Source organism: Mesoplodon densirostris, chromosome 14, assembly GCF_025265405.1.
Source record: "Mesoplodon densirostris isolate mMesDen1 chromosome 14, mMesDen1 primary haplotype, whole genome shotgun sequence".
Taxonomy (NCBI): Eukaryota; Metazoa; Chordata; class Mammalia; order Artiodactyla; family Ziphiidae; genus Mesoplodon; species Mesoplodon densirostris.
In genome coordinates this window covers 21,643,443-21,656,101 of record NC_082674.1, presented here as the reverse complement: position 1 = coordinate 21,656,101, position 12,659 = coordinate 21,643,443, and the positions used below count along the sequence as shown (strand labels likewise).

The 12,659-nt window shown below is 51.2% G+C and overlaps 1 protein-coding gene across 4 annotated transcripts; it reads left to right on the top strand.

Annotated features, from left to right (window-relative positions):
• Nucleotides 1-2,198: 2,198 nt before the first annotated feature.
• Nucleotides 2,199-12,652, top strand: MPV17 (mitochondrial inner membrane protein MPV17). 4 transcript variants are annotated; one of them, XM_060117407.1, is made up of 8 exons: nucleotides 2,199-2,283; nucleotides 2,709-2,783; nucleotides 9,481-9,596; nucleotides 9,815-9,907; nucleotides 10,002-10,097; nucleotides 10,346-10,378; nucleotides 10,637-10,689; nucleotides 11,680-12,652. In XM_060117407.1, the coding sequence occupies exons 2-8, from the start codon at nucleotides 2,714-2,716 to the stop codon at nucleotides 11,747-11,749; spliced, it is 531 nt and encodes a 176-aa protein (XP_059973390.1). In that variant the 5' UTR covers nucleotides 2,199-2,283; nucleotides 2,709-2,713; the 3' UTR covers nucleotides 11,750-12,652. The 4 variants fall into 4 exon arrangements, with proteins under 4 accessions (XP_059973390.1, XP_059973393.1, XP_059973391.1 ...); XM_060117408.1 differs by lacking the exon at nucleotides 2,199-2,283 and adding an exon at nucleotides 2,294-2,330; XM_060117409.1 differs by lacking the exon at nucleotides 2,199-2,283 and adding an exon at nucleotides 2,397-2,432.
• The last annotated feature ends 7 nt before the right edge of the window (nucleotides 12,653-12,659 follow it).

Genomic DNA, 12,659 nt, shown 5'->3' with positions numbered 1-12,659 from the left:
TATTTAAGGGAGTGGAGATTAGTTCAGTGCCTACCTGGAAAAGAACACTTTGACACTATAGCCTGATTGGCCAAATATGTGGGAACAGCTTTCTGCCTCTTCAGTGTAGGGAGTTTAGCATTATGTGAGAAAATCTCCTTTAAGAGGAAAGGAATCAAGTAGTTCAGTTCCTCCCCTGTACAGAAGAGGAAACATTTGGAGGCAACCCAGACTATTAGCAGCTGAGAGACCACAACTCACGTCAGTGCAAAGCAGCCAAGTATGCACCATCCTATTGTGCCAGCTCAGGTTATGCCAGTTTTCTTTTTGAGAGGACTGGTAGGGAAGTGCTTTCCATTGCAGAGGAGCTTTGTTCATTCTACACAACAGCCCTTTGACACTGCCTCAGGAAATCCCACTTTCAGTGGTAGAAAAGATGGGGCCTGGGGACCCATGTCATTGAGGCTGTAGGTTGGTGTTGGCAGCCCTGCTCCTGCTGCTGGGTCTCTGCCCTAATCTCATCCTCCAAAAGAAAAGCAGGAAAATGCTTTCAGCCCTTGCTCTCTTTCTCTGCCATAAGCCCTTTTTGCCCCAGGCCGCTCCCCTTCCAAACTTTCCTCCTGATATATACTTTATACTGTCCATAGGTTCCCGTACTTTTCTTCCTTTGTGCCTTTGCTCACACTATTCCCTCCTCCTGGAGTGTCCTTTTCCACCATCTCCACCTAAGTCCTGTTCATTGTTCAAGGCCCCGGCTCAAATTCCACCTCCACCAAGGGGCTTCCCAGATTTCTCCAGTAAAAATTATTCTCCCATGTGCTCCCAAGAGAAAAGGAAGGAAAAGAGGTTAAATGAGAGTTTATTAGGCACTTGATCTATTTCAAGTACTTTAGCATATGTTACTTAATTTAACCCTATGAGGTTGGTATTGCCCCATTTTACTTGACAAAGATAAGATTCTGAGAGGTTAAGCAGTCTGAATAAGGTCACATAACTACTGAGTGGTGGTAGACAGTCTGACTTCAGAATACAACTTTCCAACTTAGCACATTTGGTCTCCTACTACTAGTGTAAATTTACTCCTCTAGCTTGGTGTTTTGCATATAGAAAGCTTTAGTTAAATGTTTGTGACATCGAATTCTCTTGCCTCCTTACTGTGTTTCTCCAGTTATCTGTTACAGGATTCTCCCTGCCTTAATCATATAGGAATTGAGTTAATTGGGGCTGGAGCTAGCCAGGTAAAGACCCTGAAAGAGTCAGATATGGTTGCCTCCTGAAGTGTGAGCTCCCTAGGGATGATTAAACAAAGGCTGTCAGCCTTGTGAATGTTTCCACTACCCTAGAAAGGATGTTGCAGTATATTCACAAAATTTTAGAATGTTAAGAGCTGGAAAGGGATTAGGAAATCACCTCATCTATTGGTTTCCTAACAGTTTTAGTTGTGGGCCCTTGTTTAAATGTGGCTTTTTCTAGAAGTATACATGTATTTTTTAAAAGCTTAGGTGAAGAAGAACCTGTGATACCCCTTCCCCAAACATCTATAAAGCCCTAAAACTGAGGAGCCCAGTTTGAAAAACAAAGAATCCAACCCCCTAATTTCACAGGTGAGGAACTTCAAGTCTACTGATGACCAAGGCTGCAAACCCGCTAGTTATGAAACCAGTATCTAAACTAGAGGTTCTGTAATCTGAATGATTGCCATGGAGCAGTCATCTTTACGCAGCATTTCTAAAGGCTACTGTGCACAAAGTATTGAACTAGTTGCTATGAGGACGACAAATACGAACAAGACCCAGTTCCACCCATTCAGGAGCTCACAGTTGAGGCTAGTGAAGAACTTACTTTTTTTTTTTTTTTTTTAAGTAACACACACGCACACATTTAACTATGGCTAATAGTTTCCAAACTTTGATTCCTGGGACCGAGAACGACGTCTGGACCTTGGCCAGTTCCGGGACGCGGGAACAGTGAGAGTCTATCCAGGTTAAGAGGCCCGTGCAGCGGGGAGAGAAGGGGCAGAAGCAGACAGGGGTCGGGCCCAGGTGGGCAGGCGGGCCCCGCACCAAGACTCAGCGCAGACCCAGCTGAGCCCTTCTCCACGGTACTAGTGGCTGAATGCACTCCCATTCCGGCCCTGGAGGCAGGGGAAAGCCTAGCGCTCAGCCGAGCGGAAGGGACGGGATTTGGGGCGGAAGTCCCTCCGCCGCTCAGGTCACGTGGGAGGGGCTGAGCTCGCGCGCTGGTTAGTAGCGAGAGTTCCGCGGTCACCGGCTCACAGCGCAGCGATCACGTAGCGGCAGCAGTGTGTGTGATCGTTCCAGGCCCAGGGAGTCAGAGGCCGTTTTTCTGGGGTGGAGTTGGGCTCAGGAAGGATGCGGGCTGGTTCCAACTGAGAGTCTGAATCTGGGGACCGACCAGGCTCTGGGTGAAAGCCAGAGCAAACCTGTCCTCTTGTGTGTCTCGGTCGGGACAGAGGACCCCAGATAGACCTGCTTCAGGGCTGGGGGTGGGGTGGCGGGTGGCGGCCACCGGTATTCCATAGCCGCCCACAGCCTTCCTCTCTTCCCCGATTGCCTAAGGCGATCCCTGTGACAGGAAGCTGTCCAGGAAGCCTCTGCCCATTTAGAAGCGGGAGGGGGAGAGGGAGTGGGCGCAAGGGAAGGACAAAAGTCTCTTTAAGTGTGGAGAGGGGCAGTGGGGGTGACCCCCCTCTCCTCTCGCCTTGACAGAAAGCATGGCACTTTGGCGGGCATACCAGCGGGCTCTGACTGCTCACCCGTGGAAAGTACAGGTCCTGACAGCTGGTAAGTGTCCCAGTGGGACCTAGTGGTACCAGCGCAGGCTGATCTGGGAGGCAGAAGCTCGCTGCACCCCCGCCCTCATCTTTTGCTTTTATTCAGACCCCTTGAAGGATTGGCTCTCACCCCAGTCTGTTTTGGAGGGAGGGTCCCCAAGGCTGTTCTTAAGGAAAGGGGTATGCATAGATGACCTGGCTATAAAGTAGGATCTGAAAGTCCTCACAAACCTGAGGAGTCATCCCCTTAGGAAAAGAAAGGCATTGCCCCGAGGAGGCCTTAACTTAGAAGATGAACAATAACAAAGGCTCCTTTAACATTTCACAGTGTGCAAAACACTTGCAGCACACATTATCTAATAGGGTCCCCACAAAGGTGGGGACACAAAGTGGGCTAAGATTACTTGGGTCCACATTAGATCACACACCTAATAAGTGCTGGAATCAGACTCTTACCCCAGTTTATTTTTCTTAGTATTGTTCTTATTGTGAAATATATCTTAATACACAAAAAAATGATTACGATAATGTATGTACCATTGAAATAAAAGTAAACTGAATACTCCTGTATCAGTACCCAGCTTTGAGACCCCTTGAATGCCTGTCCCTAATTCATACACCCTAAGAAATAACCACTTTCCTGAATTTTGTTTATATCATTCTTTTGCTTTGCTTATAGTTTACTATCTATGGATGTATCCTCAAACGATATACTAATCAAGGATTTATTTTTACTCTAAATCCAGTGATTGAGTAGCGACCTCACAAAGGTAACCCAGTGACTTACCTGTATTTGTTATCATCTCATTTTGCAGATTAGCTAATAGGAGAGGAGATGGCACAGAGATAAATTTTATAGGGGGAAGGATTGGAAGGCCTGTGACTATTGGGGCAATGCGAAGGTGACCGGTTAACACAAGGTCTTGCCTATGCTTAGAGGAAGGGAACAGGGTTCTAATGAGGACCATGGGCTTCTGAGAGGAAGACTGTTAAAAAGGGGTGGGGGGGGATGCTACTGAAAGCCAGGATGCAACGGAAGTCCTGTTACTGGAATAGCCCCACACCAGCACTAGGAACTTCATTGAGTGACTGGCCAAGGAGTCTTTTGCTCCTCTCTGGGCCCCTCTCCAGCCTCCTGTGCCCAGCTATCCCCCATCCTGTCCTCAGAGTGTCCGTCAGCCTGCATGACTCACCTGGCTGTGTGTGTGGTGACTCATGCTGTACTGGGTGGCTGTGATGGGAACTGACACGCTGGGCCCTTTGCCCAGCCTCAGATTCCCTCAGGGACCCTAACTGCTGGAAGGAAGTTTCCCCCTCTCCCCTTCGTGGCCATCAAGAATAGGGAGGGAAGGATAGTCCTTGTGTTTCCTTACCCAAGGGATCTGCAGCTGACGAAGGCAGGAGCTAGAGCTCCAAGGGGTCCAAGTGCAGGTACGTAGCTGAACTGGGGTGATGGTCTGTCAGTGCTAGAGCCCTGTGGCTCCACACCCCGAGTCTTCCTGAGGCTGTACCAGTATCTCAGCCCTGAAGCAACCTCTAGGTAGCACTTTTCTCAGACTTTCCCAGACCTTTCAGACTTTTCCTTCCCTGCTGCTCAGTGTACTCGAATGCAACTACAAATAAAGGGGGGAAGTGGATTTAGCTCACTGAGCTGTCTTTAGATCCCAGCACAGTAGTTCCTAAGGTCCCATGGCATAGCTCATCACAATGGAAAACAGAATAGAGATTTCAGACTTGGAGTTAGAAGACCAAGGTTTGAATCTCAGAGCCATAGAACTTAGGAGCTGTGTGAATCAGGACAAGAAAATAAACCTCTTTGAGCCTCAGTTTCCTCGTTTAGAATTTGAGTTTAGTTATATGACCTCACAGAGTCAGTGTAGGGATTATCTCTGAAAAGGCTTTAGAAATCAGAAAATGCTCAAGAAACTTAAAGGCTCCAGGGGTTGGCCCTTTATATGAGTGTTGGCAACCCAAGAACAACAAGCTCTTATTTTTATAGTGGTGTTTGGGTTGGGTTTGTTCCACTTGCCGTAAATTTGGAACATGGATAACCATCTAGCCTCGGTTCTCCAAAAAGTAGAGTCTGAAGCTTCTTTGCAGGTACTTTGTTAGGAAGTAATCCCATGGTGGGGAGAGAGGGAAGAGGGACAGCCAATAGAAGAATGCGTTATCAAATGGACACTGCTTAGGGCACATGGCTGCTCAGTCCCTTAAAACTGACTGAGAAGCTCTTTGAAATGCCTCTTAGGACTTTATGGGTGAATAGTCTTTTCTGGAGAAAAGGAGAAACCTTTACCCACCGGCTCCATCCCACGCTGGTCAAAGGTTTGCCATATGGGATGTTGATGTCCGTGCTCTGTGCTCTACCAGGTTGCACAGGCATCATCCCCAGGTAAAGCATCAGTAGCTCAGACCCAGGTAAGGCATAGGCCTGAGACAAGGACCCATCAGCTGAACTGCAGTGGTGGCTGGAGTAAGAGATAAGTGAATCAAAAAGATCTGATATGGTTCAAAAGAAGTGTCTGGTACACCCATTGTGGGCCAAGCCAGAGTCAGGAACAGGGCACCCTGGGCAAAGGTCTGCTGTGTGTTCTGCAGAGTCTGAGTCAGCCTTCTCCCATCCGTTCTTGAGGGCCCTTCCAGTCTCCAGGGGGCCCAGTTCTATCCATCTTAGGCCACTCTGGTCCTGCTGTGGAAGCAGCTGAGCTTCTGCAGACACTGGTTTCCCTGCAGTCTGAATGTGAGAGCTCAACAGGCATTAGAGACCATCCAGTCCAGCCCCTGATACTACAGAGAAGGAAACTGAGGCACGAGGGAGGAGTGATATGCATGAGGTTTCATGGTCAGTGGTGGAGCTGGCATTAGAACCTGGGGCACTTCCCAATGCACTGCCCTGCGACTGAGACCTGCGACCTCAGAATGCTGAGTATAGTTCCAGCTGGTCTGGGCTTCGGTACCTGACAAGCTACAGAGCCCTCCATTTTGTCTTACTTTCTAGCAGTGGCAAGGGTTCAGGCCAGGAGTGGGGAGAGCCCTCCGACAGATCCCAGAGGAGGCGCTCCCCTGTCACTGCTGGGCATCAGCTCCCTCCACGCTCTGCCAGACCAAGCCCCTACCCCAGGCAGCTATTTAATTATTGGAAGCTTCTGGAGAGGAATGAGACAGCGCCCTGGCCCCCTGCCAGCAGCTACCCCTGCCGACCCAGGCCTCCCATAGTCAAGGACAGTTTCCTGCTCCTCATTCCAACTTCTTGCCCCTCCGTTTTCTCATCTTCCATTAATACTTTGGTTTCTTGCATCTAAGACTCGACACACAAAAGCCAGGAGAGGAACAAAATAGGGGAAGTAGAGAACTTACCCCCACCCATGCCTAGGATGAGGGCACGGAAGTTGGGGCTTTTCCACTAGCGGGCAGAAGGTGATCCCAAATAGATCTGTGCTCAGATGCAGGCGCTCCCCAACCCCTACCCGCCGCCCCACTCTGCTGAATCTGGTGGCGAGTGACGGCATGAGAACTGGCACCTACCCAGGGGCATGATGTCACACCCACGCCAGCGTCTGCCCGCTGGGCTCTGCGCCCAGCCTGGCGTTGGGGCATCACTGCCCGGCAGCCCCTTGTCCTGCCCCATCGGGGCTCAGGCATTATGTCTCGGCAGGCCTCTAGTCCCAACGCCCTGGAAACAAGTCCAAGGAAAGGGGAGCCAGAGCACTGGAGGGTCCAGGCCAACCAAATACGTCCAAGAGGACTCCCAGAGCCTAGGGTGGTTGGGGTCTGTTTGGGCTCTGGGTTGGGGAAGGTGGGATGAGGAATCTGGATGTCACCCCTTCCTGCTCAAACAATCACTCTGACCAAAAAAGGCCTTGCTCTGTGCTTAGACCAAAGCCTTAGAGCTCCCTGGAGCTGCTGCAGGCCCACAGGGCCTGATGATCTGTGTTCCTCCAGAGGAGGAACTGGGCACGGTTCTGTCTGAAATGGACAGAACTGGCAGGGCTACAGGCTACACACCCCCTACCCACTCCTGCTGCTTGGTTGTCTCTCAGGCCTGATGGGCATGGTTTGGGGGCCTGGAATCCATCTTTCTCAAAGGCTGCAGGCTTCCAGGACTGTGGGACTACACGTCAGGGACTTTGGTTTTCACTCCTGCTCTGCCTTTAGCTTGTTGTGTGACTGTTGGTAAGCCATGAAGAGTGAAAACACCCCTCTCTTTGTGACCGTTTCCTTCCCAAGAATATTGCTGCTTGCCCTCCCCACAAGGTGACAGGGAACAGAGGTGGTCACATTCTGGGGAGTAAAAGACAGAGAGGAAGTGCGTTAGTCCAGGAAGTGTCTTTGATGTGCGGGCCTTTGGGCCTTGTTTGGGCAGGAACCCCCGTGAGTAGCAGCCCCAGGAGCCTCTTGGTGCCCACTGGCCCCTGAGCCCAGGTCTCAGCCTCTGCTGGGGATTCCCTGGCCTCCTGTACCCCCTTGAGAGAAGGCCTGCTTTCAGGCTCCACTCCTTACCAAGTCACCTCATCTCCCAAAGACATTCAGTGGAGGTGTGACCTCTACCTTGCAGACCTTTTGTGAGGATTAAATGTATGAGAGCCCTTTTGTACAGTGTAAACATCTTGCCAATTGTCGAACTGTTAGTCCCTTCATTTAAGCAGTGACTGTCTTTCTGTTCCCCCTTCCCCAGGCCTCGTCAGGGTCACTCTTCCCTTATGCACGGCCACAGCAGCTCCCTCCCCTCCCTGGGCACGCAGCTGGTGACCCCAAGTTGTCAGGGAGAGGGGATAGGGTGTTAGTGCCAGTTGCGGAGGGGAGCGAGCCTTCTCCCCACTGCTCCTCACACCTTGAGCCTGGGTGCATCCTTTGGGCTCCACTTGGCGTCCTCTGTGCCCTTCCCAGGGCAGTCTTGTTGTCTGGGTGGTACCTCGGACGTTTCTCCCAGTTGATTTTCTGAGCACCTGCCAGGCTCGGTATGGCGGGGGGTCAGAGAACAAAGACGTCTGGGATTCTGTCCTCGCCCTCTGCGAGGCCGTGTCTAGCCACGTTCTGGGAAGGGACTCCACCGCTTTGGGGGTTTCAGGGAGAGGAGAGGCAGGGCTCCCTTGGTGGGTGTGCTGGGGGTCCCAGCAGCTGAGGCCAGCAGCCTAGGTCACCTGTGGGTGCCCCAGGCCGACCCCAGCTCTCAGCCTTACTCAGCTGCCTCTGACGAGGCTGCACAGGGGCAGGGCTGTGCAGGGGTGCGGGCGAAGAGCAATGAGTGTGCAGCCAGCACGGACGTCAGAGCCAGCTCCGGGCCAAGATGAGGATGTGTTTGCCCAGTGCTAATTGAGGGCACAGGGACAGTGGTGGCTATGGGGCTGGAGGGGACTCTCATTACTCACCGTGATGGACAGGCAAGCTGAAGGTCATATGGTCACTCCCAAGTGGCCCTAGTAGAAGTGTGTGTTTGCTAGAAACCATCACACCACCATCACTGACGGGGGCTCTGTAAACAGTGATGGTTTCTTTTTTTTTTGACTGCGTTGGGTCTTCGTTGCTGCACGCGGGCTTTCTCTAGTTGCGGCGAGCAGGGGCTACTCTTCGGTGTGCGGGCTTCTCATCGCAGTGGCTTCTCTTGTTGTGGAGCACGGGCTCTAGGCACACGGGCTTCAGTAGTTGTGGCTCGCAGGCTCTAGAGCGCAGGCTCAGTAGTTGTGGCGCATGGGCTTAGTTGCTCCGCGGCATGTGGGATCTTCCCGGACCAGGGCTTGAACCCGTGTCCCCTGCATTAGTAGATGGATTCTTAACCACTGTGCCACCAGGGAAGCCCAAACAGTGATGGTTTCTGTCTTGGTTTCTGGGTGTGGGTGTCCTACTAGTGCTGCTTGGAGCTGGGTGTCTGTGCAAGTGAGGGAGGGGAAGCGGGTGCAAAGACCTGGTGAGAAATGGCCTTAATACCTGTTGGCAGCTCAGTCTGAGGCTGTGAATGGGAAGTCTGGGTGTACCTGACTGCTGGGAGGTGACAGGATCCTTTCTTGCAGGGACTCTGACCAGCTCAGCCAGTCATCCTCCTGCCTGGGACCATTTGAACACTTATGTTTTAGAGTTATTCTTGCTGTTCTCCACAAACAGAGACCCCAAAACCAAGGTGAAGGACATTGGCCAGGGCCTTGCCTTCGGCTTGGGGGAAAAACAACCCCAGGATTCCTTAGCGTTTTGCACATGATCTATTCATAGTAAGGCGTCCTGGAAAGAACACTGTCTGGGAAATCAAGCCACCTGGTCCTTGGCCTTGGCTCTACCACTTACTGGTTATGTGAGGTCCCGGACCTTCGTTTCTATCCATAACTCTAGAGTAAGGGGTTTGCACGAAAACGTCTGGAAGGCCTTTCCAATTCCGACAGTCAGTGCGTCTCAGCCCCTGACACCTCAGATTCTCCTTCCCCTACCTGCGGTTTCTGAGTCCAACTTTCCTTCACTGCTCAGTGCAGTGTTCTTGGGCCCTGGCCTGCTCAAGGCTGCTCATCCCAGTTTCTAACAGGACACATATGAAATATCACCATCCTTGGGGAGGTGTTACCGTCCTTGAAGCAGCAGGAAGGGACTGGCCATTTGCCCCAGAATGAAACCCCTGGCCTCAGAGTGCCAGAGCTTCATTCAGTGAGCAGACTTACCCCGCTCCTTGGGATGGCAGCTCGTCCCTGGGAGATGTCCTGACAACACCTGTGTACCCTGCACAGGGTCTCTGATGGGCCTGGGTGATGTTATCTCACAGCAGCTGGTGGAGAGGCGAGGTCTGCAGGCACACAAGACTGGCCGGACCCTGACCATGGTCTCCCTGGGCTGTGGCTTTGTGGTAAGTTCTGCCCACAGCAGGGCTGCCGATGGATTGGACAGTGGTTTCAGTTCCCTGTCATCCTTTAGTTTCCCTTGGACCCTCTCATATCTAAGCCAGCCTTGAGTGTCTGCTCCCCCTGGGGTTTGGTTTCTAATGTTTGGGGGCGGAGCTTTGTGATGTAAAGGCCTCATGCTCCCCTCTGCACCCCTGCTCCCCTCTTTGGGGGTTACTTTCAGGGCCCTGTAGTAGGAGGCTGGTACAAGGTTTTGGACCGGCTCATCCCTGGCACCACCAAGGTAGATGCACTAAAGAAGATGCTGTTGGATCAGGTGAGCACAAGGAAAAGGGAGTTGGGGAGGGTGAGCTGTGTCGAGGGAGGACAGGGGTTTAGGTGCTCACAGTGCTTTAATTTCTCTTCCCTAGGGGGGTTTTGCCCCATGTTTTCTGGGCTGTTTCCTCTCACTGGTAGGGACACTCAATGGACTGTCAGCCCAGGACAATTGGGCCAAACTCCAGCAGGTGAGCTGGGCAGGTGTGGGGATGATTTCTGGATGGCAGGCTGGCAGGCCCGGGGGAATGAGGCAGGCTTCATGGGGATGGGAAGGGTGGAGGTGCAGGCAGAGCCCCAGCTCTGAAGGAGAGGAGCTGAGGGGCAGTGGTGCAGGGGTGTCTTCTCTGAACAGAAGTCTCTATGTGATACTCAGATCCGGAGGTCTGAGCTGCCTGGAAATGCAAATGTTCACTTGTTCCTTCTCTTGTCTCCTCAGGATTATCCTGATGCTCTCATCACCAACTACTATGTAAGAGCTGACACCTCAGCTGCCTCTTCTTCTTTCTTGAGTCCAGAAGTGCCAGGGACTGGGGGTCCTCCTGACACAGAAATCCCTCAGTTGGGATTACTCTGTCATTCCCACATGGGCACCATACTCAGGGAAGCACTCACCCAGTTGTGCAACGTATCCTTGTCTGTAGAAGCCGGAGTCAGACCAGGCAAGGCGGGGAGTCTGGGGTCAGGTGATGGAGGCAGCCCACCAACCTTTACCTTCTCTCTGTTGTAGCTCTGGCCTGCTGTGCAGTTAGCCAACTTCTACCTGGTCCCTCTTCATTACAGGTATGACAGATCCCCACCCCACCTTTCAAGGAAGATGCACATTATGAACGGTTAGAGACAAAGTGATTCTCATTTTAACCTTGAACTACCTTAGACCCCCCAGAACACTCTGCCCTGGTCAGAGCTCCTCAGACTCCTGAGCATTTTATTACAGAACATCCCAGAGTGTCTGCCTGCTGACTTCTTTCATCTTCCTAGGGAGGATCTTGCTCCGCAGTCCTTGTCTCCATCCCACCTGGGCTCTCTACCTTTGATGGCATGTCTGCAGGGTCAGGACTACAGCCTAGGTTAGGCAGAAAGGTAGACCAAAGAGACAAGTAGGAACGTGGTCAGGTTAGTCCACTGCAAAATATTATTTTATCCTAGGTAATAAAGGTAGTTGCTGAAATCTCAGTAAAAAAAAATATAGTGGAACCAAGATGAGTGGTTAAAATTATTGGAGGTGTGGGGGCTTTGGGAACAGGGAAAAACATGAAACTCTTCAGAGGGGACAGGCTCAAAATGGACATGAGTAGCATAGCTAAAAGGAGTATAGACTTATGAACTAAATGAAACTTTAGGGTCCTTGCAGTGCTCTTTGAAACTAGAGCAAGGTATATTTAAAATAAAGAGAAGGAGGTGCTACTTTACATGGCAGGCAGCACATTTTTCGGAAGATGAGATCTCAGCTGTACAAGATGGACAGATGTGTATTTAGAAGGAGCCTGGACAGGAGTACAAATAATGGAGCCATGCGTGGCGAGACGGTGGCTGAGAGGGGGTTAACTTTGGGGCTTTTGTCCAGGAGACAGAGCTCTGGGCTGGCACCAGAACCCGAGCTGGTTTTCCTCTCGTCTGAGCCACACGTCCCTCCGTGGGGGCTGAAGGAAGGAGAGCTAAATCTGGGCATTCTTGGAAATAATCCCTCTTATCCCACTGTACTTTCCCATCTCTCCCCGCTTGCTTGTCCTTGTTCTGCTGCTTCTTCACGGTGCCATCCCTGTTCCTTAGGTTGGCTGTCGTCCAGTGTGTTGCCGTTATCTGGAACTCCTACCTGTCCTGGAAGGCACATCAGCTCTAAGTGTGCCTCACCCCATCATTCCAAGCTTGCAGTGATGCAGCTTGACCCTGGAAGGGTCAAACCACCTCCTCAAAGTGGGCACATTGGTTTTCACAGGCTTTGGTGGCTGGTCAGAACTTAATGGGGTTAGCACTCTGAAGTGGCCTGTTTCACTCTAAAATGTAACCTGACTCCTACTGAAATCACTAAAACCTTTATAATGGCCTTATACCCACCACACAGTGGGCACTCCATAAATACTTGTTGAACCATATGATTTTGTCACCTTCAGTTGACACTCATATCCCGGCAAGTACCACTCATCCCCACTCTTCATAGACACACCTGTTTTTCTAACCCTTCCCAGCCCTAGTCTAGCTCCAATTTTGGGGGAGCCCCTCAAGCTCTTTATATGATGCCTCCATAAATATATTTCTAAATAGGTAATCTGGAACTTGCAGAGGCAATGAGTAAGACCCAGCAGAAACCAACTGGGGATTCCCGTTTTCTAGAGTTTGGAAAGAACCTGGAGACGACTTAAGCCCAATCTTTTACAGATGAGGACACTGAGGTCCACAGAAGTGAGGTGACCTGTCCACACCATGAGTTACGGGCAGAGTAGAAACTTGAACCCATGTGCTATAGTTTGAATGTTTGTATACTCCCCAATTTATATGATGAAAACCTAATGCCCAAGGTGATGGTATTAGGAGGTGGGGCCTTTGGGAAGTGATTAGGCCATGAGGGCAGAGGGCTCATGGGATCAGTACACTTACAAAAGAGGCCATGTGATGAGACAGCAAGAGCTGCCACCTGTGAACCAGAGAGCAGGTCCTCACCAGACACCAAACCTACTGGCACCATGACCTTGGACTTCCCAGCCTCCAGAACTGTGAGAAATAAATGTTTGTTGTTTATAAGCCACCCAGTT

Coding starts and splice junctions, on each gene's coding strand:
- MPV17 (XM_060117407.1), top strand. CDS start 2,714: ATGGCACTTTGGCGGGCATACCAGCGGGCTCTGACTGCTCACCCGTGG. Junction 9,908..10,001: donor AGAAGATGCTGTTGGATCAG/GTGAGCACAAGG, acceptor TCTCTTCCCTAG/GGGGGTTTTGCCCCATGTTT. Junction 10,098..10,345: donor ATTGGGCCAAACTCCAGCAG/GTGAGCTGGGCA, acceptor TTGTCTCCTCAG/GATTATCCTGATGCTCTCAT.